A 27,911-nucleotide genomic window follows, 5' to 3' on the forward strand; every position below is an offset into this window, starting at 1 on the left:
GTAATTAAAGTTTTCAAAAATCACTTATAAAAGTTCGATCTTATCTCATAAAATAAAATACCTATAAATTATTTTATAATCAATTTCCTTTTATTTTTAATAAGTTTTTATAATCAATTTCACTTTACTTGATAATTATGTCTTCAAAGTGGAACAACTTTACCCTAGGAATTTGTTTTAACTCTAATTTTACCAAAAGTAAAAAGTAATGACAAAATGCGCAGTAGCATTTAGAAAGTACCATGAAATTTCCAAGATCGTACGTACGCATCTCCACCATGCAACAATTAATCAAATGACGCCTATACCCCCTGCCGATTTCTTAGCTACAAAGGTCTCCTTTTTTTTCATTTTTCATTTATATATATATATATATATATATATATATATATTTAATCGAAGACTGCAATTGCATTACAAATACCTTACCAATCCTTTCTTCGTCTCTCTCTTTTTCTGTGTCTCTGAGTGAAAAGGTGAAATTGAAAACCCTAAATCATTTGTTTTTATCTGGGCGTCCAAGCAGAGCATTTTGGTTTCTTTCTTAGCTTGTCCGTCCTTGATGAACATGAAATCTGTGTTCACTTGAGTGGTGGTGGTAGTTATTCATTTTTCGCACCAAAATTAGTTAAGAATTGAATAAAGAAAAACAATTGTTTTTTGTTTGCTATGTTTTTTTCTCGAGAACAAAACAGGGGATAAGGGGTTTTTTATTTTTTATTTTTAATGTTTTTTGGCGTTAGTATAAATTAATTCGTGGGTGTTGAGTTAGACCACTCTGTTTTTTTTTTTTTTTCGTTGTTCATTTTGTTGATTATTAGCAATTTGGTGTTTACGGTTTGGGATTCCCAATTAAATGCAAGAATTTGTTTTTGTTTTTGTTTTTTTTTTTGATTTATTTGCAGATTGGAAGTCCTTAGAAATGGGTTTCAACTTTGTTTACCGATGCTTGCAGGAGGTATTTCCAAAGGTATTACTCTCACTACATTGAAGCATTTGGTATATCAATTAAATAAACAATTTAAGGTTTCACTTTTTTTTTTGGGTTATCTATACCAATTTGTTCCTGGCGTAAAATTTCGTGGACGTTGAAGTTTTTGATTAAATAGAATGAGATATCATCAATTAAATTCGTTTGTGGATGAGTGAAAAAGAGTGGCTTTGGAAATTTCTTTGAACCTTTTTTTTTTCCTGATCTTTTAATGACCTTGGAAGCTTTAAATTCTAAGTATTTACTTATTTTTTTATTTGATGATGAAAGATTTTGCGATTGTTCTTCACATAGATTGTCTTGTGATCAACTGTAATTTCCCCTATGGTTATACGGGATATTTTTCCTGTCTAATCTAATTTTTCTACATTTTTTTTCTTCCAATTTCTGACTGAAGACATGTTTTGCATCTCATTCTGCATAGGTTGATTCTCGCTTGCTGAGGGCTGTTGCTATTGAACATCCCAAGGATGCTGATCAAGCTGTGGATGTTGTTCTTAAGGAGATCATCCCTTATTTGTCCGGTCAGTCCACCAGTCCTACTATTTTTACCGAGGATAATGAAGGTATGGTCTACTGTTATTGAAAGTCACATCCCTTTACAATTTCTGGAATTATGATTCAGTTGATTGTTGTAATTGTTTATTTTTCACAATTCTTAATTCATCTTGTGTTACGTCTGCCAATAGATTGCAGTTGGGTTTTCTCTCTTACTTTCCTTACTTTCTTAATTTGGTTAAAAAATGGTTGCCATTAGATTTGGTGAATTGATTTGATCAATTTATTATATATTACATTCTGAACGTGCAGTTGAATCTGAGGAGCAGATGGACTTGTTGAGCCAGCAGCAGGTCATTGAAAAACCAGACGTGGGACCTTCTTCAGAACCACTTCCAATAGATGGTGAGGCTGCCAAGGAGACAGATCATACAGGCAGTGTCCTTCATGCTGATGCAACACCTCTGGTTGAGGCGCTGAATGAATCTTTGGTTTCAGATTTCTATGATGCGAATGACGGTAATGATCAATCATGTGTATATACAGAAAACGAGGAAGTGATTTTATTGGGGAAGGCTCAAGAAAACAGTGCCAAAGTGGGGTTGAATCAGATTGTCCCTGCGACATCAAATGATCAGAAGCAAATTTGTGAAAATACCAAAAGTGAAGAATTGATTTCTTGGGGAACTTCTAAAGTTGGGCCAGAGCTGACCCCCCCTGCCATGACAACCTCTTCAGTAAATGAATGGCAAGAAGATCTGGAAAATGATTGGAAAGATTTTGACTTTCCTATGGCTGATAACTTTGATGCGGACCATGCGGTTATTCATGGAGAAAGCCACAATGCAGAATCGTGTTCTGATAGCACTGAGGTGAGAAATGTTGTGGCTCAATTGGTTCTCCTATCTGTTGAAGGGCATACTCCAGTGGCTGGTGGCTCTTCAGATATTACTCTGAAGCAAGACTCTTCTGTTAGCGAAATGAGTGATCTTGAAGATGAGCCTAAAAGGGACACCATGGTTACCCATTCTGGCAAAGTATGTAAAATTGATCTTCTTGAAGAGATTATTGAAGATGCCAAGAATAACAAGGTACTATTAGATTTACTGCATTCTAAGCCTGTGAATTTTAAATACTGGCTGAAGCCTTTGACTTAAGTAAAATTCCAACTGTACTGTTTGTCGTGACTCATGAGCAGTACATCAAATCTAATTATAGTTAAACTTGATTCAATAAATGGTAGCTAGTAAATGTTGCTTCCTGATATTCTTTATGTGCAGTTTGTTTTTACATTGAAGCTTGCAAGATGTATTGATTAATCTGTTTGAAAGTCAGTTGATATTGGATTTTTGTTGCTTTTCAACGCAGTAATATCATTTTCAATGCTTCTCTGCATTTCTGTATAAGCAGTTGGAGGAGAGTCCTGTAAATTTTCTCTCTCCTGATTGGCAGCCAGTTGTATAATACTCTGCATATGGCTATATTCCAATCGGTTTGTTTGCCTAGTTAAATTCAAATTCCTTGAGGTGATGAAGATACTTGATGTTGTAGCACCTTGCTGTAGGGTTATATATAGCCAAACCTTCACCAATGCAAATCATAAACTGGATTGTAGCTCATGTACCCTTCTCTACTTTGAGAAGTGATGAAGATTTTTAATTCTTAGATTAGTGATACATACACAGGTAGATGATAAAGCAGATAAAGAATAGAAGTGAGGATCTGAGGAGATTTATTAGATAAAAATTAAGTATAAACTATTGCCTTTGCTTATCTCCTCACAGAATAGGAGAGAAGGCTATTTTGGTGGTTGAATGTTCAAAATCTTTGATTTGTGTTCATTTGTAAGGGTCGTTGGACTTCCACGAAAAATTTGACTACAACCATGTTTTTCTTTTTGGTGGTTACATTTAGTGAAATGTGTTGCAATCTTACCTTGAAATATTGAATAGGGAATGATGCATAATGTGACTGTTGACCTTCGGGTGTACTTTGACCAAGAGTATGATTCTGGTTTGGTGATCTTTCAGCTTGTTTTGAACAAGCTGGGTTTGGATGATTTTGGGTGCCGCAAAGTCATCTATACAGAATGCTAGCTCTATTTAATGCATCCAGATATTTTGAGTAACATATAAGTATATAAGTGAAAAACATTTCTTCCCTTCTGCCCCCTGTATGTTATAGATATTTAAATTGAAAATAACTAATTTCATTTCAATGGTGCAGAAAACCTTATTTTTGGCTATGGAGAGAGTGATCAACATGATGAGAGAAGTGGAACTTCAGGAGAAAGCTGCTGAACAAGCTAAAGAGGAAGCTTCTAGGGGAGAGTTGAATATTCTGATCAAGGTGGAAGAAATGAAACAGATGTTGGCACATGCAAAGGAAGCAAATAACATGGTTGTGAAATACTAGATAAAATATAGAATTTAGAACTACAGATTTTCTGAATTGGTCTGTTTTTCAGTTAATAATGATAAAAGCTGAGCCTAAATCTGTACTTTTGCAGCATGCGGGAGAAGTGTATGGAGAGAAGGCAATTTTAGCAACTGAAGTGAGGGAGCTTCAGTCTCGCCTGCTCAGCGTGTCTGATGAAAGGGATAAATCCCTTGCAATTCTTGATGAGGTATTTAACATTTCGTTATATTTCACTGCCAATACTGTTCCTTGTTCTACAACTAGTTAATGCTCACTAATGTAATTGATGTTTAATTACTCATGCATTTATTTGTTTGACTCTGAGTATTATTGCCTGTTTTTCATTTCTTTAGTAAGAGGGTGGAAAAGGGAGAGGAGATAGACACACAGATAGAAAATTCTAGCACCCTTTTCTGATTTTTCCTGAAAGGGTGAGGCTTGATATAAGATTCATCTCACTTTCCCTTTCCCCTACCCTGTACCAAAGGATGTTAATCCTCCTTTTTCCTTGCTTCATTTTCTATCATTGCCACTGTGTCTGATTCTTAAACCTTCACGAGGTTTATTTTACCTAAATATGTTATATGACATATTAATCCACGCTGCTGAAGGTTTCTTCTAAAAGTCAGAAACAGCCAAGAAATGCAAGAAAGGGTTTGTTTGGCAAAACTTTTTAAAGGGTGCTTTTTGCTTTTTGGTTGTGATGTGACTGATATAAATGTGAAAGTAGCTTTTAGTGTTTTGAATTGTTTGTTAATGCTTTTGCTTTTTTGCTAAAAAGCGAAAAGCTACCCTAATAAGTGTTACCAAACGAGCCCGTTAGCTTTACATTGTATCCTTGACCTAACTCAATGTAATTGATTTTGGTTTCAACTCTCCAAACTAAGGTTCATGTAACCCTATGTGTATGTGTATGTGTGTGTGTGTGTGTGTGTGTGTGTGTAATTTCAGTAATACTACCCATGGATGATGATAATTCTATGTAAAAGTGTCTGAAGGGAAATGTAATCACATTGAAGATTTTGTTTCTTTTGGATCCCCCCACCCTCTCTCTCTCTCTCTCTCTCTCTCTCTCCAGATGCACCAAATTCTAGAAGCACGACTAGCCATAGCAGAAGAGTTGAGGAAAGCAGCTGAGCAGGAAAGGCTAGAAAAAGAAGAGTCTGCACGAAATGCTTTTGCTGAACAAGAAGCTATTATGGAGAAGGTAATTCAGGAGTCAAAGATGCTAGAACAGGAGGCAGAGGAGAATTCCAAGGTAGCAAACTTTTTCTACTCACCATGGACCTCTTCAAGTAAATAGGAATGACAATAATTTATGACTTAGTCAAATTGTGCTTTATTGCAGTTACGGGAGTTTCTGATGGACCGAGGTCGCACTGTTGATATTTTGCAGTAAGTTTGTCTCTGTTTCTTTTAGATGAATCTGTGCCTCACTGTTCAGACACTCAACAGTGGTTCTCCATCCCTATCCAAAGTGATTTACGTGCTAAATATTTTGAACATTAATAAATACTCTCTCCCTCCCCCCAGAAAAACTGGTGTGTGTGAACATGCGCACACATGCAGAACATGGCAGTTGTAATGATGCATTCAATGTTGCTTGGGATATTCCAAGTCTGTGATACATTGTTGAAGTCGTATATATGGCACACTTGGTTGTTGTAGGAAAGTTACATTTCTTTAAAATTTAGTGCTTTGCTTTTGTTATTTCACATGTTAGTCAGCATCCTTAATATGGGGTCAGATTAGTGGTTGCATTGAGCACATAATTTTTTTTATTTTTAAAAATCTCCACTCTTTATTCTTCTCACTGAATTCTTGTCCTTTTTCTTTGGCAGTGAATCTTTTTCCTCTGCATTGTTTGAACTTAATTTAATGCTAGTATCTACTTAGTTGAACCCTGAATGCAGAACATGTTATTTTGCATTTTTACTTTTCCGGTTTCTGATTTCCCATTTTTGTTTTTAAATGGAAACATTTGTTGAGACACACATTCTTGTTTGAGTAAAGCCTCATTTGTTGAGACACAAATTCTTGTTTGAGTAAAGCCTCATAATTGCAGTATCCCTTGCTGCGAATAAACATATATGTATCAAGGTTTTTGTATGTATCTGTTAAGCTCTTTATTTATGTAGTTATTTCTCTTTGTGCAGAGGAGAAATTTCTGTTATTTGTCAGGACGTGAGGCTGTTGAAAGAGAAGTTTGATGACCGTGTCCCATTAAGCAAATCCGTTTCTTCGAGCCAGACTAGTTGCATCTTAGCTACTACATCTGGATCATCCTTGAAAAGCATGGCATCTGATTTGGTTCCTGGGCGCAGCTTAGCTTCTTCAGGCTCATCCCTCACTAGTGCGGTACCTGAGCAAGGGGAGTCATCTGAGACCCCAAAGAAGACGAGTCCAACATCCTCTGTTCACAGCCCATCACTGGGAAGCGGAGATAAAGAGGAAGCAGCCAGAGCTGTTAAAGCGCTTTTGGATGAAGGGTGGGATTTCTTTGACCAAGATGCAGAATTGGACAACTGAGGTGCATCATATATTGTCAATACAAACAAAATAAAACTCATGAGCCTTCTTTACAAGTTTTATTTGTAGTGGTCAGCTGTCTACCTTTTTTCAATTTCGTTTCCCAATTAGGATTTTCATCTTAGTACTGTGGATTATATATAGTATATTGGTGGCTGATTACTACTTCCTGATTTTGTTTGTACAGTGCAAATGAAAAAAAGAAGAAGCAATAAATGGAAAATTCTATCAGTCTTAAGATCTCCATACCTGTTTATATGGTTCCTTTTAATATAGCCACAAATGCATGCTAAGACTGCATGCACAATACAAGTAGTTTTGGTAGTGAAAGCTGATGTTTTTCTACATGAAATATAAATGAATGTTTGATTTTTAGATATTTCAAGACCAAATGGAACGGTGTATATGATGTCACATTATTTGGACATTTAAACGCATAAACCATGAAAATTGAGAGAATTCTATTTCAAGTTTAGGCAAGTTTTAAGTACTGATAATCGATTCTTTCACGACCCTTTTTTAAGTGGCAGTGTAGGAACCCCGTTTCTATTACCTACTAGAATCCGAGCAGCCTTTGACATGGTGCTGCAACACTAAATTTCTATGGTCCAGAAATGGTGGATTCAATCATGTGTTGCTGTCGAATTCTTAGCCTGTGTTGTCCCATTCAGACTCGACGTGTTAGAATATATGATATGCCCCACACTGCCCTACTTCAATAAAGTCCTTATCTTTGCCAAGTGAAAAGTCACATTTGATTTTATGGATTGTATATTGAGCTCATCAGTAATTGGGTATCGCTCCCTACTATTTTAAAGAAAATGAATGGGTTTCTCCTAAAGGCCTGTTTGGTCCAGATGCGATTTAATGGACCAGTAAATTCATTTACACGACCAAGCAAAAACTGTGCCAATTTCTTCTAAGAAGTCTCTCTTGCTTAAACTCTCATATCTCATGGCTTAAAACCCGAATCAGTCAAATTGATAAGATGCTTTATCAACTAATGGATCAACTAAACAAATTGCCAGGCCCTAAACTCTCATATCTCATGGCTTAAAACCCGAATCAGTCAAATTGATAAGATGCTTTTTCAACTAATGGATCAACTAAACAAATTGCCAGGCCCCAAAAGGAGAGGATGCGTAGAAGAAAAAAACAAACAAAAATTTGCTTTGCCCAAGTCAAAGACTTTCTTCAATCAGATCAAAATTGAAGTTGATGAAACTTGTGTAGGAACTGCGACCTATGTTGTGGTGATTGGTACAAGAAGACCCATTTAGGCAATAGCAGAGTTGACTGCAATATTCCATCTTTAATACACCCATTGACTGCTAAAAGATAGCTAGCTATATTTGGCAGAGATACTGATAGGGATAAGATTAGGGTGACTATGTTTAGTAATTGAGTTGGAATTTGGGGTTAATTAGGATTAGAATTTATTTGAAATTTTATCATTTTAGGTGTTCTCCCGCCTTAAATAGAGTTTTGTGGTCTCTCCTACCTGCAAGTTAGTGGTCACCGGATTAAACGTTATAGCCTTTGAAAGTGAAGATGCAGAAAGTCTAAAACATAGTAAATGTGCTCTATACATTAACAAAAACAAAACAAAGACATGTTACAGATTCGGCTTTGTTCCTATAGTACACTTGTATCATACATATATCTCTCTGCCTTCTAACCAAAAAAACAGCAACTCTCTCTAGGTTCAGTCATCCCAACAAAGGAGAGTGACTGTACATCTCCATATGATGTAAAGCCGAGCTCGCTGCTGTCGAATTTGCCTCGAACACCTCGCCCACGGCCGGAACTTCAAACTTCTTGTGGAGAATGTGTTAGCTGCCATGTCTAATGCTGCAAGGTGGAAGAAGAGGTTGAATGTTGGTGGGTGAAGTTTGCTGAATTAAGTTGTAGTGTGGTTTGAATGGGGGCAATGGAGGTTGGGGGTTATATAGGGGGAGCAGTGGAAGATATGAGAGAATCAAGTATGTGGTGAGTGACAGATGTTGGCCCCTGGTTGGGGCAATGGTCTAAGTAAGATGACAAAGCAGAGGTATTAGCTTGTCTCCACATGATGGGGACTTACCATCAACTCTTGCTTATGGAGGGTCACCCCTGTCTAGCATGGATGCAATGGACGCATGTTTCCTTCAATAATTATAACCATATCCATTATTTTTTTTTCCCTCTTCTTATTATTCCTATTTTTGCAAATCCTACACCTAATGTAGTTGGTGCATGCCTCTAAGCTCTAAGATATTTATATTAAGGCCTCGGCCTCTCCGAGAGAGAGTGTGTGAGAAGGAGGTCGATCGCATTCTGTGTGGGTCAAGAAGAAGCTTAAACTCGAAAAATAGTTTAAATCATTTTATGGAAATTAAATAATGTTTTCTTAGTCAACCTAAATGTTTTCGGTTTGACTTCGATTTTCAGTCGTATCAAATGCTGAAAAATAAGAAAAATGTTTCCTATAAAATATTTTATATCGAAACAAATGGAGCTTAAGATTTAGAAATAAACTGAGACTACTTTTTTTTTTTTTTCCTGATTATAATTTTATTTACATAAGTTATTATTGTGTGTTATTTCTTTTTCACATGATCATGAGCTTATTATTACTGGCTTCTAAATCATCACATAAATGCTAGGAAGAGAATAATTGATGAACAATTATTTATTTATTTATTTTTGAGGTAAACAACTAATTATATTAGATTACAAAAAGGGTAGTTCATAAAAGGTATAAATTTTTAATATTATGGTTCTCGTGAGGTTGTAACAACATTAATTTTAATGTGACGTGGATAATAGATGTGAAAGTGGGGATTAAATAGTAGGATATTAATTAATAATATTATCACAAAACTTGGGTGTTTCATTGATGGGAAGCTATCATTTATAAATAAAGAAATGATGGGTTAGAAGTGAATGAGGACCATCATCTAAACTAGCCAAAAACCCCAACCTGGATGTTCCATCATATTAGCTGGCTCATTCATGTTGACCGTGTATTGAGGTGTTGCTACAATCACTCTAGTTGGGCTTATGCTTATGGATTGGGGCAATTGTACCCTCACAAAACTCCATTACCACGTGCATAATGTCGTGGTAAGTTTGTCCACGTCAATCCGACACGCCGGCCGGCCACTTATGATTGCCGGCAGTGACAAACCAGTTCAATGTCATTTCCATGCAACTTCATGGCCCCACCGGTTCTCATCCGTCTTTCACCCAACACCGATGGTTGACCCCTCGGTGCTATAAGGCTGAGACATGTTGACCCCAGTCTGAGGCACCCCTTTTCAAGTTACTTGGTTTTGCAGAGAGGAACGTGTGCTCCGGCTCTCTCTCTCTCTCTCTCCATGGACCACTACGTATGAGAGATTCTATTTCAGGGGCCGGCCTGCCCACGTGCCGAACCGTTTCCTATTGGTGAGTACGATTACCGTGAGATTGACGGTAACTTAAATAATAATTAAGGATCAGATGAGAGATTGTGATCCCGTCAATGCCGTCATCATAGAAGGCTTCATGCCGTACACTTGGTGTGATGATGATTAGGGATCAGAGAATAATTCATATGATACCCAGATGAGAGGTGTTGGCAACATTATACGTACCTACATGAGTACAAAAAATGGAAGTGGGAATATATATATATATATAGATTTGATGCCATTCGCATATAATCATCGGGGCACTTCTCTCGCCAGACGTTAAGAGTGGTGTTTCTCTTCGACGCTCTGGTTCAATTGATCTCAATGCAATCTTTTCTGTTGTAGCATTCAAGTTCTTTTGTTGTTGTCGCTGCAAGCAACTCTCCAAACAATTCATTTTTTGATCTCAATACAATCTTTTCTGTTATTACATTCAAGTTCTTTTACTGTCACTGCAAGTGACTCTCCAAGCAACTCATTCATTGGGCAACTTAAGAAATTGTTAATGACTCCTTTCTTGACCTTCGGGCCAATAACTTATTAAATTGGGCAAATTCGTTGACCTATTTCTATGTTTTTAAAGTTCTTTTTCGAGCACTGTATTAACTAAATTGGGGATGTTTGTTAGCTCCCACCCCCTCCTCATGTACTTTATTTAATGTCAATGTAATTTTATCTCAATTACTCATTTGTTTTAAAAAAAAAAAAAAATTTAAAAAAAACATACATAATTATTGACCAAACAACTATTCTCTTCCACCAACAGATTTGGTCTCTTCTGCAAGAGAGCCTTTTCCTCCTCCTGAGAGACTTCCCTCCCCCTTCGAGAATCGAGAGCCCTTCATCTTTCCTCCATGAGAGTTTCAAAAAGGAGGAGATTCTCCTCCTCCCTCCCCTTACTTCCCTACTCTACCCCTCTTCTATTTCTTTCTTTCATTTTCTTTTTTCTTTTTTCCTTCTTCCCTTCTTCCCTTCTCTCTTTTTTCATTGTCATTGAGCCCACCACTCTCGGTCCACTGCCACTGCCACCGACACCAACCCCAACCTCTCCTCCGCTCCCAGCCTTACTCCCGCCATCCCCTCCCTCGTGCGTGTGCTTTCTACGCATGACAAAGGCCTTGGGACTCGATCTCTATGCCCCTCACCTAACCCGTCCACCCATCCCCACCTTGTTTTTTTTTCTTCTCCATGCACCTACCACACACAAGCCTCCCCCTCCCCCTCCCCCACACGCCCTTGCTCCTCCATGTCAAAGTTCCACTTACTTGCCACCACAAATCTCACCTCCTTTGGCTCAACCGCAGGGTTCATCTTCCCACCATTGGCTGTGAAACCACCTATTGTGGTAGCCCTTATCTTCATGCACACTAAGATTCCTTTGGATTGGATTTTGGCCTATTTCCAATGTCCTAATGTATCCACATGCATTGGACTGGTTAGGCAGGAATGATTGTAGGAAGCCTTACTTTTGCTACTTTTTGTATTTATCCTTTGATGCAATGGAAATCTCATCTTGCCAAAAAACAAAAAAACAAAAAACCATACATAATGATTCGCACTTCTATTAAAATGCTATTTAAGCCATACAAAAACTTAGCACTTGGCAATTACAATAAACACTTGACATAGAGGAAATAACGCGTCAAAAAGAAAATACAGATATCAAGACAAAAAAATATTTAACAATAATCAACAGCAGAGAATAGTGGCGCCAATATACATACACCATTTTATTGGTGTCTATAATTAAACATCTTCATACGATCACAACAGACTTCTGAAAGTTTCAAGCAATTCCCAATGCTTTTTTGATGTCAGCCTGTGTCAAACATAACAATGAATTGGTAGAGAATGAGCATACTTGAGAGAGAGAGAGAGAGAGAGAGAGAGAGAGAGAGAGAGAGAGTACCTCAATGGACAGAGGAGCAGTGGTTGTGCCATAGCGTTCGATGACATTCCCTTCCTTATCCACCAGGAACTTGGTGAAATTCCACTTTATCCTAGAGCCCATAAATCCAGTTTTACGTGCTTTTAAGAACTTGTAGAGAGGCGCTGTATCTGGTCCATTGCAACGAATCTATATAGAAAATAGAGTAGAGATCTATTGTTAACAAGTGAATTCAAGGTACATCACAGATTGCAGCTATCTCACTTGGCAAGCAATAAGCATGGGTGAACAGCCATCATGGATGGTACAATCATAAAGGATGAATATAAGCAATTTCATAAATGAAAGGTAAAACATGTAGTTCTCATGTCATGCCAACTTCTACTACTCTCTCCATGAAGCAGAAAAACCATTTTTGGAACCATTGCATTAGTCTCTGAATCTGGCTTTAAGAGTCTGATCGTACAGTCCAGTGTCATTAATTTGCTTTGGACCCAAAAAACTGAACTTGGCATCTAGTCTTTTACCCTCTGGAATTAGGAACGAGAATGGAAAGAAAAATTGTTAAAAGTAACCGAGCAAGGAAGAGAATTTGTTAAGTAGCTTCATGACTTCTATTCTGTTTAGTGGTTGCTTCCAATGCCCAATAAAGCTTGATTGTCAACTTCTCAGAAACCTCGACGTATGTAATACATTCCCAAGATTCCCAAAATCATCTCCAATGCTTCACCAAATAAAAGAAATCCAAATTAATCCGATATATTTCAAAATATTTGACAAATCCCAAACATAGAATTGTAGACTAATCCCTAACAACTTCTGAACTTCCAACATGAAGGAATGAACTTATATTCTTAGCAAGCAGCTCTTTTCTCATTCTCACATCTATATTTGGTTTGTACCAGATTATGTTCCATATCTATAGAGTAATGCGCCAGATAGGAATCATTCAAATCTCAACAGTTCCTAAATCTGTGCACTAAAAGCATATAGCTGTACTTCCCATTCTGAATTCAGATGATACCGAAACCAGCTCAATTCTTCCATTTTGTGTAAACCATTAGTTATGGCAGCAGACAGTAATAATCATATTATGGTTGGAAAGACTTCAGAAAACTTATCCCCCGGGCAGAGTCTTTCATAATCGATGCTAACTGAATGAAGAGCAACGTGTAACAAAATGATTACACCAATAGAAGACAAGGCAATCCACCCTGTCATGTATGGACCCAACATCACAATATGGTGAGCCATGTAGCTGCCAGGCAGGTAACCAACATTTGTCTTCAAGTACATCACCTGATCACTTTGAAAAGAACCAAAATGAAAAAACAGAAGGGTTTCTGAAAAAATAATCAGATAAAACTGTTCCATTGGTTGAAAGCTTCAAGGCTGGCAAGGTGTGCTGATTTTCATTTTGATACAAAGTGGAGATACAGCCCCCCACCTCATCAGCACAGGATGTAGGTTTTACCCCTGAAGTCAGGGCATTAAGCTGGCCCAACCATTACTGGGCCTCCTCCTACTTATCAGTGCTCAAGACCAAAGGTAATTACACAAAATGGAAGAATTGGGCTGGTTTCGGTATCATCTGAATTCAGAATGGGAGGGACAGCTATATGCTTTTAGTGCACAGATTTAGGAACTGTTGAGATTTGAATGATTCCTATCTGGGGCATTACTCTAGATATGGAACATAATCTGGTACAAACCAAATATAGATGTGAGAATGAGGAAAGAGCTGCTTGCTAAGAATATAAGTTCATTCCTTGATGTGGGAAGTTCAGAAGTTGTTAGGGATTAGTCTACAATTCTATGTTTGGGATTTGTCAAATATTTTGACAAATCTTTGGCACAAATCTTTCTCCCAAAAAAAATGTCCCTTTGGCATAAATCAAAACAACTGAGTGATGCCATCCATCTCAAGCAACGGATACCAATCGACATATGTAACAATCATGCTGTCACAAAAGAACTCTTTGAGGTAACATGTGCCTCCTCCAAAACAGAACTTGCAGAGAAAACTGACTCGGGAAAGCTTCTAGCATGCAAAAGCAACTACTGCAACTATGGAACCTAATCTCAACATTCCAATTGCTGGGTAGTGCGTATAAGGAGGCAGAAAGTGGTCTAGCAACCGCTTCTCTCTTTCTTAACTCTAAAAGATCAACCTTAAAAAAAGGACATTTTCAAGGGCTCTAAACCATAAAGAAGTGGATATAGGCATACAATCTCATATATGCTTGATACAAATAATTTTACCAATTCTCTGTATTGATTGGAAAAGGAAGTTTCCATTTTACTGCCCAAGTAATAATTAATTAATTATCACTCAAGCTCTCTCTTTCAGTTCTTAATTAAACTCACTCTCTTTCAAGAATTACAGAGTAAAGCTAAAACCTTGATAAATTCACATGAACTTTTAAATTCATCTTGCAACATTTGACAAAGAAGAGAATTAGCTTCTAGCTCAGTTTTTTTTTTTTTTTTTGGAAGTTTCAAAATATTGCTTTCTTACAGGGAACATATTTTTCTGAAATGTGACACCAAAAAGCTATAATTATACTTCAATTTGCAATCCACACCTAAAGCAGCCAGTGCGTTTTTGTGTGCTCGCACGTGTGCGATACTGATATCTATTCAGAAACGCCCATGATAATGAAATATATATATCCAATTACCTTTTGAAATATTGGATATTCAGCTTTGTATCTCGTGCATGCAAATTGTTGGGCGTCCTCGCTTGTCCCAGGCTCTTGTTTTAAAAACTGATTGCATGGAAATGCCAAGATCTCCAAACCTGCAATCACCCAAGACAATCAACAGCAAACAAATTCAATATAAACTAATAAAAACGATCTACAGGAGGTCTAATGCATGAATCTGATCACCTTAACAAGCCATAACAAAAACTATGTATGAGAGTTGTGATGTGATAACACAATAGTTTCCCTTAGCAATGCCAAAAAATAAAATTAAGGCATTTTTGCAGCAATATTTTGATGTTGCTATTAATTAACAAGCAAAGTCTGACAGGGATCTTTGACAAAAAAACGAAACTAAAGCAGAATACTTCATGGGATTCTCATAATTTCTCATAAAAATAGGAAAAATCAGCAAAATCGATTACGGGTGGATCACAAAGCTATTTACATGCATTCATAGGCATATATAGATATCAGATAAAAAAAATTAATATAATGAACACAAACCTTTGTCCTTGTATTTGTTGTAAAGCTCAGTCAACTGGGTGTAGTTCGTATCTGTAAATCCACTGTTCATTCAAAATCAACCAACCCATATAAAATTAGTTAACTGAATTCAGACCCAAATCATAAAAAAAAAAAAACAAAATCCCAAAGAAGCAAATTAAGGAAAGGTGAAGAACCATTTGGAAGCAACGTTGACCACAAGAAGGACCTTCCCTTTATAAATGCTGAGTTCCACGTCCTTACCCTTCGCGTCCTGCAAAATTTTCCATCCAAAAAAGATCCAAGTTGCAAAAAGTTCAAAAAGGAAGGCGAGGTGATGGGGTTTTTGAGATTGGATTGAAGACAAAATCATTACCTTGACAGTGAAATCATGGATGGATTTCTCCTTGACTGACTGAGAAGCACCCATTTTCTCTGTGGCAAAAAGGGTAACCTTTTTTTCTTCTTCTTCTTCTGTTGAGTTACTATTTTGGGCTCCGATTTATTGGTGTTTCCTTTTGGAGTTTTGAGCAGCAAGAAGAGGAGTACGGCAGAGGATTAAGTTGAGGAGCTTGATTTGCTCCGTGGCTCTTAAATTTTCAAATTTTTAGTCTTTTCACCGATTATTAAAAAACCAACAAAAATCCATTGTTGTCGTCTACCTTAATCAAAACAAAATACAAATAGGTAATTAAAAACAAATGTATTTTGACCCTCTGGCCTATTCCAGCAAAAATAAAAATAAAAATATTAATTCTCATTAAAATATCCATTAAAACCCCACTGAAGAATGCTATATATTATAGACATAGTGGTCATGAAAGATTACTCTAGTATTTTGTCGTGAATAAAGAATGGTAAAGAATCCTTTAGAATGTGATTAGCTAATTCTTGTCAATCTTCAACCTCGAGTGATGAAGTATTTGAAAGTTTCCGGCCCACTAAGTTTTACTTCCTATTTTGCAATAATCATTAATAATAAGCCTTTGTTGAAACCACTTTCTTTCTTTTTTTTTTTTTTCTTTTTTTTACATGTTTAGACATTTAACTTCCGTTTTATGAGGTGTGGTTTATAGCCGATTGAACTACCACTTGAGGACAAAAATTGATATTCTTTTCTTTTCTTGTTTAACCCAAGGAGGAGCGAGACATAATAAATCTTTCTTGAATTTTAATGCAGCATTAATTTTTATCAAAGAAATTTCTCAATTCTGATATAACATAATAAATCTCGAAAAATATAAATTCCAAAAAAAAAAAAAATTACTTTAGACTCTGAATTATCACATATTTTGAACGACTTCCATAAATTTCAAAAACTCTCAATTTAATCTCATGAACTTTTAATTTGATACAATTGACTCCCTTACTCAGCCGTTAACCCCTAACAGAAATGACTGAAAAGATTAAATTACTCTTCAATTTTTTTTAAAATTTTTAATTTGAAATTAAGGATAAATTTAGAATTTTATAAAAAAAATATTAAAGGTATAAAGGTCATTTTATTACTTTTAACGTTTAAAAATTAACAAATAGAATACATTGTATCAAATTAAAAGTTTAAGAGATGAAATTAAGAGTTTTTAAAATTTATGAGAATTTTCTAAAAGTACTTAATAATTTTATGTTTTTTTTTCAAAAAAGAAAACGATGGTCCCCACCCGGGTGCCAGAACTAACATGTTAAGTTGGGTGGGCCGACATTAAATCATGCAACCCACGTTACAAGTACTCTTCACGCATTTGCAGCAACCAACAACCTTATTAATTTCAATCACGCCTCAAAGAGAGAGTCCTCTTAATTCTTTTAATACACAGATATTATTGGAACAAATGAAAAAACAAACCAAGAGTTTTGAATCTTATAATTTGGCTTTATTATTGTTATAATTTGCATTTGCAGAAGAGATGACAGAATAGATATATACAAAGCTGGCATGCCAATATGCCATTCTTTTAAGAGGAGTGCTATATATTTTAAATTTTTTTTTCTAAAGTTAGTTCTTAAATGATGTGTCATAGAGATTTATTATTTTGGAAAATGTGTCATCAACTCATGAGATGATGACACATCATTTGAGAAACAACTTTTAAGAAAAAAATTTGGGATGTTTAGCATTTCCTTTCTTCTGAAGATCTGTACCTTGCAACGCAAACATCAATGGCCCAGAATAAATAGCTGATGCTTTTGAACAAGCCGCAGAACCCAGATTAAAAAATGGGTCGATACCTAAACAACCCTTTAGAATTTTCTTTAAATTTAAGATTTTCAAATTCATAAATCTTAGTCATTCATTTCATCTAAACATTTAAAATAAGTCATTTAATGAGGAAGTTACCCTCAAGGAATTTAATAAGCCATGTTTCATCTTCATTAAATGCTGAAACATAGCTTATTTTAGACGCTTAGATGAGATGAACGGCTGATATTTATAAATTTGAGAATCTCAAATTTAAAAGGAATTTTAGAGGATTTTAATCCAATGTGATTAATATATATTTAACATTCCAGGGGAATTGCCAAGACCAACAAACAATTCCAGGTGAGGAATTTATTGGCTTCTGGTGTTCGGACTCCACTCAAGATGTCTGAAGCCTCTTATCTTTATTCTGCAAAGCTTCTTCATCAACCTGTTGCTCAAGCATACACTTAATAAAATAAGCACTTGAACACAAATAGAAACGCTTACATATACAACAATTCTCACAAACAACCCAAACAATAAATAATTATAGACGCTAAGAGCCCCGCCCTCAAAAAAAAAAATTGAACAGTACCTCAATCACATAGAACTCTGATTTGGATAAAAGCACCCGGGTTCTAAACTATCTTGAATTGGATGAAAGTAAGGTTGTAGACTAGATTTGGTTGACAGAATGGCGCACCAATTCTCTAATACGAGTGAGAGAAAGGTCAAGCACCTGAAGTCTGCTAAGTCCTCCCAGTGGGGGTAACTATTTAAGATAGGAGCAACCCCCTAAAAGAAGAGCACAAAGTTGACCAAGTTGAAGTAGAGAAAAAGGCAATGAGCGGATGCGGGTTTCACTTATATTCAGGACCCTGAGTACTTCAAATCCTTGCAAGAATCTCTCAAGAACTCTATCGAGGGGACGATTACCTTGTAGTAGCAAAGTGGAGGTCTCTGAACATTGTACCACACAATTTGGCAGCCTTATTATCTTGTCATTTATGAACGAAACCCTTTTAGGAGAATATGATAACTTGACAATTGACATTTCGCTCAAGCCAATCCCAGAACAAACAAGGGATTTAATCCATCCTCAGATGATGAAGCAATCCATATAGCAACATCATGAACAACGTCATGCATTTTTACAGTGTCCTCACAAGCACCATCTTCCAACAAATAAGAATCCTTCAAATTTTCAATTAAATGAATTACACAATTGAATGAATCTCCATAATTTTCTTGCTCATCTAGCAAACCTTCTGCTAACAAGTACCGCGCGAGTTCACTTATCACAATTGAGAAGTCCTCTGAAAACAAAGAGCAATACAATAAACAATATTTTCTATTTGTACCTTCTAATGAGTCATAACTCCACTTCAATGACTTATAGATCTTGTCCACAATATTTGGTGGCCAGGACACTGGTCTTTACAATTCATTTAAAGCATGTTTCCACAATTCGACCTGTCTTTTCTCTTATAGCAGCTCCCATGGTGACGAGGGCCAAAGGCAAATCCGCAAACATTCTAGCAATGCTTTTGCAAATGGTCTAATGTGTTCCAAATTAGTCAAATTCCCTGCATTTCTACTAAACATTGTTGGTCCAGGAATGTGCTCCACTGCTCTGGGCATTGAATGATTGACAGCCACAGCACCACAATGTGAACTGCCAGCTTCTATGAGTAAATGCACCATTTCAATTTAGTCCCTTGTTTCTAAATCCCAAACTAAAATCCTTTTTTTTTTTTTCGCAAATATAATTTAACTACTTCCTTGTGTTTTTGTCCAATTTCGTAATGCTCGTTATTCCATGTCAACATTTTTGCCACCTCACTTCTAGTCGTGGCAACATGCAGTCACCCCAAGCATAAGGGTTGGCCCGCGCAAGCCACCCCAAAGAGAGGGAGCAAGCAATTGGGGTGGTCATCTCCTCCCACACGAGGTGGAGGGGGGCATTTTTTTTTTTTTTTTTAAGATTTTTTTTTTTTAATAAAATAAAATATTATTTTTTAAAAAAGTATGTGGCAAAAATGCTACATCAACATTAACGAGTGTTACTGAATTGAATGAGAAACTCATAGTAGTTAATTGAAACTTGCAAAAAACTTAAAAAATAAAAATAAAAATTAATATTCGAATTTACAAATTAAGTACATTGAAATGAAGCTCTTGAGGGATTAGGGATATAATCGAGTTGAGTCGAGCTTGGCCTCTTTGACCTAAGCATGAGCTCGAGTCTTCCGACTCGAGCTTGGCTCAATAGTTTTTGTATGGGTTCGAGCTCGACTCGAGCTCAGCAGAGAAATGCAAAACAACGAGCCGGGGCTCATTTAATTTTTTTAAGCAATTTTGACCTTGAACAAATCAACAAACAATTTTATTTTATTTTATTATTATTATTATTTTTTTTTTCAAATCCTAAGCAAATCTTAGCCTAAAAGAAGCCAATACAAGCATCCAACCAAAGTCCCCTCAAAGCAAAAAATCTTCTTCCTTTTCAGTTAACAATATAGTAAAAAGGAATGTGGGAGAGAGAAAACATGCTCATACGATTCTCAAGCTTTCTCTAGAAGCTTTTCTTGGAGTTATTTGTTGAGTTTTAATGCTTGGTTAGTTGGTTATGCTCCATTAGCAACTATCATAAAAAATCTCAACCCTACATTTCAATAGCTTTCCTTAACAACCGTTTGATCAGTAATCCAGCAGAAAGTAATATACATAACTTGTACGTATAATATATTTAAACTCTAAAAAAATGGCTATTATATATACTGATTAGAAAAAATAAATATATGGTATGGCATGTTCTTAAAAATATGTTCAAGCTTTGTTTATTTAATAAACGAACTGATCCTAACTCGAATTAATTCGAGTTGAGTTTGAGCATTTTCACGAGTATCTCTGCTCGCTTACAGCCCTATAAGAAGTAAATATAATATTTCCTTTTATTTTATTTTATTTTTATTTTTTGGCTTTGCTTATAAATGATTTTAGCTTTCATCAAACTAAAAACTATAACATCAAGAAAAATGCTAGGTTTACTAACAAATTTTACAAAAAAAAACTTTTCTCTTCCTCCTTTTTCTAAGCAACCAAATACAATATCAGATCCGAACAAAAGCTCACTAGAAATCAAGCAAAATATCAAGGTGCCGATCAAGTACCTCTTGATATGAGGGGGAACTGGGGTGATGAGCCCATTTTTACATTTGCTTATAAAGTTATTTTTTGTTGTTTGTGGCCATATCTCTGTCTCGCATTCTCAATCTAATCTTCTTGTCTTCCTAAAGACGAACAAAAAATAGTTCACCAACTAGTCACTCCTTAATTTCTATTTCTCTCTCTTTTATTACTAAAGACAAAGAATAAAGAATGAGACTAGAGGAGAGTAGAGGAATTCTTCTTTCATATTTCACTTATGAAAAAACACCTTACAAAGCCTAATAAATATAGGCATACAAAGACAACAAAAACTCATCTAAGTTGATGTTTCTGTTGAAAAACTGAAAAGACACATCAGTTGAGAAAACTAAAGGAACTTTATGACTTCTACACTCAAGAAAACTAAACCTTCTTACGCTTGATTTGTTGAGTTTCCAACATCCCCCCCTCAAATCAAAATCATCCTCATGCCAAGTTTGTCTCTTAGCCTCATGAAAATTGCACCGGATAATGGCTTAGTAAATATATTTGCTATTTGTTCAGTGGTGTGGCAATACTAGCACTGATTCACATGGTATCTAAAAAAGTCAAACCGTGGCAATATGTTTACTCCTCTCATGTTGCATTGAATTCTTTGCTACCTTTATAGTTGATTGGTTATCCACGCAAGTCACAGTCGGTTTTTTCTTGTGGATGTTCCAGTTCCTTCAAGAGATTCCGTAGCCAAATAGCTTTTCGAACAATAGACGAAGCCCCCATATACTCCGCCTCACAGGTAGACAAGGCTACAATTCCTTGTTTTTTTTTTTTTTTTTGAAATTCCTTGTTTTTTGGATGTCTAAGAAAATGCTGTAAAATTAAGAGATAGAACACATGGCCAGTAGTACTTTTCATCTCATCTTGGTCACATCTACAATCATTATCTGAATAACCAACTAATTTTGCTTCATCACCATAAGCATAGAATAAACCAAGATTCAAAGGGTGTTTGATGTACCTTAGGATCCTTTTTGCAGCTAACCAATGAGTCTCTATTGGTCTCTCCATGTATCAACTCACAAGTCTAACTCCGTAGACAGTATCTGACCACCAAGTTGAAGTTCCAATATATATTTTGCAATTATCATTAATAAACCTATGTTGAAACCACTTTCTTTTCTTGTTTCCCCCAAATCCAATGACATTAAATTAGTTATTGCAAAATTATTTTCACTACTAAAAGTTTAGTTGAAACCTAACATATGAAATTAGGTGGGCCGACATTAAATCATGAATCCCACGTTACAATTACTCTTGACGCATTTGCGGCTACCGACAACAACCTTGTTAATTTCAATCGCGCCTCTCAAAGAGTGTCCTCCTAATTCTTATACTTAATACACAGAAATGATTGGAACAAATGAAAACAAACCAAGAGTTTTGAATCTTATAATTTGGCTTTATTATTGTTATAATTTGCATTTGCAGAAGAGATATATATAGAGCTGGCATGCCAATATGCCATTCTTCTGAAGATCTGTACCTTGCAGCGCAAACATCAATGTCCCAGAATAAATAACTGACGCTTTTGAACAAGCCGTAGAACCCAGATTAAAAATTGGGTCAATACCTAAACAATTATTGGCCAGATCCCTATAATTTTCTTTAAATTTAAAGTTTTCAAATTCATAAATTTCAGTCGTCTATCATATCTAAATGTTTAAAATAAGGCATATTTCAGAATTTAATGAAGAAGCTACCTCATTAAATTTTCTTGAGGGTAGCTTTCTCATTAAATTTTAAAATATGTTTATTTTAAACGCCTAGATGAGATGGACTGTCAATCCCAAATGTGATTAATATAAATTTAGCATTCCAAGGTAGAATTGCCAGACACCAACAAACAATTCCAGGTGAGGAATTTATTGGCACTCTGGTGTTCGGACTCCACTCATCAAGATGTCTGAAGCCTCTTATCTTTATTCTGCAAAGCTTCTTCATCAACCTGTTGCTGAAGCATAAGCTTTATATAATAAGCACTTGAACACAAATTAGTGTAAATAGAAACGCTTACAAATACAACATACAATTCTCACAAACAACCCAAACAATAAATGCATAGAGACACTTAAGAGGCAAAAAAAAAAAAAAAAAAATTGAACACCTCAATCACTCTCATGTCCCATCTGGATAGCCCAAAGGTTGGTAAATGCCTTGAACTCTGTGTTGAATTCGATGAAAGTAAGGCTGCAGACTCGATCTGGTTGTCTCAGTATGCCACTCCAATGCAAACCACCATTTTGAGTCTCCTTTTATTTCTTTTATGTTTTCTGCATTTTGATCGGTAAGAGGCAGCTTCCAAACACCATCGCAATTGAACACATGAACTTGCTCTAGAAGTGGCCATGTCTCTTCGTTTCGGGAAAGAGTACTTAATTGGGGAAGGTTGTCCAATTCCAATATCCGTAGGCTTGGAACAACAAGATGTGGAGCAATACTTTGCTCGGAATGATGCCTAAAGAGCTGACCTAAGCTGTCACAGTCCCGCACCTTGATTACTTCTAGGTTTGGCAGGCTCTGAAAGAAGTCGTCACCATAGTCAAGAAGATATTCCATTTTGGAACACAACTCCACTTCTAATAATTTTAGATGTTGAAATCTCAGCCTAAGATGGACAAACAGTTGTGAAATGCTTTCTCCATTTTTCAGTTGTCGAAGACAAAGTTTCTCTAGGTTTGGTAGTAGATCACACTTGGCACGTGCTCCTCCCAATACACTGCTGTCACAGTACGAAATGGTAAGAGATTTTAAACCAGCAAAGCAGTCAATGACCAAGTCTTTTAGCATATCACTCAGTCCCAAACATTTATGTAAGTTGAGAGAACTTGCATTACTCAACAATGGCCCAATACGTTCTTCTGAATTAAGATCAAGACTGCTGAGAGACCACACCATCCCTTTTTCATGTTCTACGAAATTCGGCATTGGGCCAACAGAAAAATTGAATTGTCTTAATCTATACATCCAGGAAAGATCTTCATCGCTGAAATATGGGATTCTCTCCAATCTGATGTAAAGGACAAGTAATCGCTCGAGGCATTTTAGCTCTTCAAAACATGCCATTTCTTCTTGTACATCTCTCTTCACACTGAAACAATAACCACTATGTGTCATATCCAAAACATTTAAACAAGACAACCGAGATATAATTCCAGCTTGAATGGTTCTTAGGTTCTGAGTGTGGGATAAGCTTAGATGCATCAAGTTGCTCAAATTTTCCATCCCTTTTGGCAATTCTCTGATACAAGTGAGAGAGAGATCAAGCACCTGAAGTTTACTAAGCCCTCCCAGTGGGGGTAACTTTTCAAGACAAGAGCAACCCCCTAAAAGAAGAGCACGAAGTTCACCAAGTTGAAGTAGAGACAAAGGCATTGACTGGATGCGGGTTTCGCTCATATTTAAGACCCTGAGTGCTTCAAATCCTTGCAAGAATCTCTCAGGAACTCTGTCGAGGGGACGATTACCTTGTAGTAGCAAAGTGGAGGCCTCTGAACATTGTACCACATAATCTGGCAACCTTATTATCTTGTTATTCATGAACGAAACTCTATTGGGAGAATATGATAACTTGACAACTGACATCTCGCTCAAGCCAATCCCAGAACGAACAAGGGATTTACATCCATCCTCAGACGACGAGGCAATCCATATAGCAACATCACGAACAACGTCATGCATTTTTACCGTGTCCTCACGGGCACCATCTTCCAACAAACAAGAATCCTTCAGATTTTCAATTAAATGAATTACACAATTGAATGAATCCTCATAGTTTTCTTGCTCATCTAGCAAACCTTCAGCCAGCCAGCACCGTGCTAGTTCACTTATTGCAATTGAGAAGTCCTCTGGAAACAAAGAGCAATACAAGAAACAATATTTTATATTTTTACCTTCTAATGAGTCATAACTCCACTTCAATGGCTTATAGATCTTATGCTCGATGTTTGGTGGACAAGACACTGGTCTTCGCAATTCATTTAAGGCATGTTTCCATAGTTCGACCTTTGTCTTTTCTCTCATAGCAGCTCCCATGGTGACGAGGGCCAAAGGCAATCCACAACATTCTCTAACAATTGCTTTTGCAAATGGTCTAATGTGTTCCAAATTAGTCAAATTCCCTGCATTTCTACTAAACAATTGCCAAGATTCTTCATCATTTAAAACAGCCACTCTAACTTGAACATCGGTCATCATGTGCCTACAAACATCAAAAAATCGAGTTGTCAATATGATCGTAGAACCCTTATGATCTTCAGGCTGTGGGACACCCAAATTGTCCAAATCAATTTTCTCCCACACATCATCTAGAATGAGCAGAAACTTTTCCTCCTTCTGAAGTCTTTGATAAAGTCGACTAGCCAACTTCTCCATACTTTCTCCCATTTTTCTTTCCAAATTCAATCTTTCAGCTATTTGTTCCTGGACTTTTCTCATGTCCAAATTCAGGGAAATAGTAACCCATATGATGATGCCAAAAGGCTGCGTTGAGGAAATGCTCTTAAGCTTATTGTTCAAGTTTCTTACCAGAGTAGTCTTGCCTACTCCTCCCATACCCCAAATACCGATCCTTCGGACTTCATTATCAGACAATAAAGTCATAATTTCGGCTAAAGTCTTTGATGGTGTTGTTTGATCTTGAATTGTTGGTCCAGGAATGTGCTCCACTGCGCTGGGCATTGAATGATTGACTGCCACAGCACCACAATGTGAACTCCCAGCTTCTAGAAGTCTTTTTATCTCTTTGAGCTTTTCTACCACTTCCCTATTTATTCCATACCGTTTTCTGCAATTCAAGGATTGTCGAGAAAGCTTTTTTTCTTGAATCTGATTGACTTGAAGCTGAAGCTCTTCAACCTCCTTAAGCCACTCTATAACTTGGGTTCTCAGTACTTTCCCTTCTTTCTCAGCTGAATCTGTTTCAGTTTGCACTTCATCTTTGACAGCCAAGAGGCCTTTCATCTCCCTTTCCAAAATGTCAAGGTTTGATTGGAATTTGATAATGCCCTTGATCTTAGAATAGATAGAGCCACAGAGAAACTTGCCAGTTGCTACTACCGCCGCTGCAACAATTTCCATGCCTGCCATTTGTTATGTGAGATGCCAGAAGCTTAAAAAATTCACAGCCAAAGAACTGCTAAAGAACGCAAAGAGTTATATAATAAAATTTAAAAAAAAAAAGAAAAAAAAGAATTAATTTAGTTCATCGTTTCTAAATCCCAAATTAAAATCCTTATTTTTTTGTCACCCCACTGCTAGTTGTGGCAACGCGCAGTCACCCAAAACAGAGGGAGCTTAGCAATTGGGGTGGTCGTCCCCTCCCTCCCTTGCGAGGTGCAGGGATGATGTTCTTTTTTTTTTTTTTTTAGAATTAATTTTTTAATAAAATATTTGTTTTCTTTTTAAATTTATTTATTTATTTAATTTTTTATAAGTATGTGGCAAAAATGCTACATCAACATTAACGAGCGTTACTAAATTGATTGAAAAACTCATAGTAGTTAATTGAAACTTGCAAAAAACTTAAAAAAGATTTAAAATTCAAATTTACAAACCGCGTACATTGAAATGAAGCTCTTTTAAGGGTTTAGGGATGTAATCGAGCCAAGCCGAGCTCGGCCTGTTTGAGCTTGTTGAACAAATCAAGAAACAAATTTTTTTTTCTCAAATCCTAAGCAAATCTTAGCCTAAAACAAGCCAATACAAGCATCCAACCAAAGTCCCCTCAAAGCAACAAATCTTCTTCCTTTTCAGTTAACAATATAGAAAGAACCTAAGAATTAACAAAGAAAATAACGAAAAGTGTAACAAACGAAAAAAGTAGATGCAATGTCTGAGGATGATATCTCAGCTATGATTAGCCATTAATTAACTTAGTCTTGTTTTGTTTTGGTACTACGGACCTCCCAAAATATATATGAGCATTTTTACGCTTTTACAGCACACGAAATGCACAAACCTAGAAGTAATTAAGGTCCGATACAGCTTTGCTCATGAGCTTACTCCAAGGCTAGCCGAGTTTCGGCATATTCTTAAAATTATGTTCAAGCTTTGTTTATTTAATAAACGAACCGATACTTAGTTGAATTAATTCGAGTTGAGTCCGAGCATTTTTAAGAGTACCTCCGCTCGCTTATAGCCCTATAGCCCTATAGCCCTATGAGGAGTAAAAATAACATTTAAAATTTAGCGTTTAGGAGTAAATATAATATTTCCCTTTATTTTTTATTTTTTTATTTATTTTTTGGCTTTGCTTATAAATGATTTTGGGAAAATTATAGTTTATCCCCCTAAAGTTGACAGCGTTTTTCAATTCGAACATCAAAATTTCAATTTTTGCAATCCACCTCCCACAAAGTTCCAATTTTTTTCAATTCAACCAATATTATCCCAAAATTTTCATATTGCCCCTAATTTATTATTATTATTATTATTATTTTTTATGAAAAAAAATAAATTTGGAGTTGCAAAAATGGCCAGATGGCCAAAGGAGTGGCTACGGCCACCCCGAATTTTATTTTTAATTTTTTATAAAAAATAAAAATTATGGGCAATATGGAAAGTTTTGGATATAATTGGTCAAATTGCAAAAATTTGAAACTTTGGGGGGTGGATTGCAAAAATTGAAACTTTGGTGTTCGAATTGAAAAACGCTGTCAACTTTGAGGGGGTAAACTGTAATTTTTCTAATGATTTTAGCTTTCAACAAACTAAAAACTATAAAATCAAACATAAGATCCAAAATATTCATTTATCTTCCTCATTTTTCTAAGCAACCAAATACAATATAAGATCCGAACAAAATAAGAATAAAAGCTCACTAGAAATCAAGCAAAATATCAAGGTGCCCATCGATTACCTCTTGATATCAGGGGGGACTGCGGTGACAGTGGGTCAGTGGAAGAGATGGAGGCAGATCGAGGAGAAAGTGAGAAAACGATGAGTTATGCAGGAGCCCATTTTTACATTTGCTTATAAAGACATTTTTGGCTGCTTGGGGCCATGTCTCTGTCTAGCAATCTCAATCTAATCTTCTTGTCTTCTTATCTTCCTTAAAATAAACAAAAAATAGTTCACCAACCAGTCGCTCCTCTCTCACTCTCTCTCTCTATCTCTCGTACAAGACTTTTCTTCTCCTTCTTTATTGCAATAAACAAAAATAATAATAATAATAATAAAAAACTCTTTTTCTTTTTCTTTTTTTAATATGTCCGCACAAGAAGGGTGAAAATTTGAATTAATAACCTCCATTTTATTAGGCTTGGTCCCAACCAAATGAGCTACGTCTTTGAGACAAAAAAAAAAAACTCATCTAAGAGCACTAGCAACAGCTTCCCAACCATTTTTCCTCAACTTAGGGAATAAAACTACTTTTCGATTTTCTATAAAAAAAACATTTCACAATAGATTCCCTTATTTTTTCCTGTATGAATTAAATACTATATCTTTTTATTATTGCAACCAATGAAAGATGAGAGAAGTGAGAGAATTGTTGGGACATGTGAAAGAAAGAGGAGAGAGAATGATTTGTTAATAATTTAATAAAGCATTGGGTATCTACAATGCATTAAGA

At 36.1% G+C, this 27,911-nt stretch overlaps 3 protein-coding genes across 5 annotated transcripts; 1 reads left to right on the forward strand and 2 right to left on the reverse strand.

The window, feature by feature from the left end:
* Positions 1-266: 266 nt before the first annotated feature.
* Positions 267-6,680, forward strand: LOC132171297 (uncharacterized). Of its 2 annotated transcripts, none has more exons than XM_059582582.1 (9): positions 267-334; positions 906-970; positions 1,416-1,557; positions 1,802-2,580; positions 3,716-3,889; positions 3,999-4,115; positions 4,986-5,165; positions 5,256-5,302; positions 6,064-6,680. In XM_059582582.1, exons 2-9 carry the CDS (start codon positions 923-925, stop codon positions 6,434-6,436), a joined length of 1,860 nt encoding a protein of 619 aa, XP_059438565.1. In that variant the 5' UTR covers positions 267-334; positions 906-922; the 3' UTR covers positions 6,437-6,680. The 2 variants fall into 2 exon arrangements, with proteins under 2 accessions (XP_059438565.1, XP_059438564.1); XM_059582581.1 differs by lacking the exon at positions 267-334 and adding an exon at positions 391-476.
* Positions 6,681-11,412: 4,732 nt separating this feature from the next.
* On the reverse strand, positions 11,413-15,542 carry LOC132171141 (probable glutathione peroxidase 5). The gene is made up of 6 exons (XM_059582379.1): positions 15,326-15,542; positions 15,147-15,223; positions 14,971-15,032; positions 14,440-14,558; positions 11,780-11,947; positions 11,413-11,689 (listed from the first exon to the last, which is right to left on the reverse strand). Exons 1-6 carry the CDS (start codon positions 15,377-15,379, stop codon positions 11,657-11,659), a joined length of 513 nt encoding a protein of 170 aa, XP_059438362.1. The 5' UTR covers positions 15,380-15,542; the 3' UTR covers positions 11,413-11,656.
* Positions 15,543-22,087: 6,545 nt separating this feature from the next.
* Positions 22,088-27,331, reverse strand: LOC132171792 (disease resistance protein At4g27190-like). 2 transcript variants are annotated; one of them, XM_059583192.1, is made up of 3 exons: positions 27,198-27,331; positions 22,446-25,419; positions 22,088-22,292 (listed from the first exon to the last, which is right to left on the reverse strand). In XM_059583192.1, the coding sequence occupies exon 2, from the start codon at positions 25,415-25,417 to the stop codon at positions 22,457-22,459; it is 2,961 nt and encodes a 986-aa protein (XP_059439175.1). In that variant the 5' UTR covers positions 25,418-25,419; positions 27,198-27,331; the 3' UTR covers positions 22,088-22,292; positions 22,446-22,456. The 2 variants fall into 2 exon arrangements, with proteins under 2 accessions (XP_059439175.1, XP_059439174.1); XM_059583191.1 differs by lacking the exon at positions 22,088-22,292 and having other exon boundaries at positions 22,329-25,419.
* Positions 27,332-27,911: the final 580 nt, after the last annotated feature.

Source organism: Corylus avellana, chromosome ca2, assembly GCF_901000735.1.
Source record: "Corylus avellana chromosome ca2, CavTom2PMs-1.0".
NCBI lineage: Eukaryota > Viridiplantae > Streptophyta > Magnoliopsida > Fagales > Betulaceae > Corylus > Corylus avellana.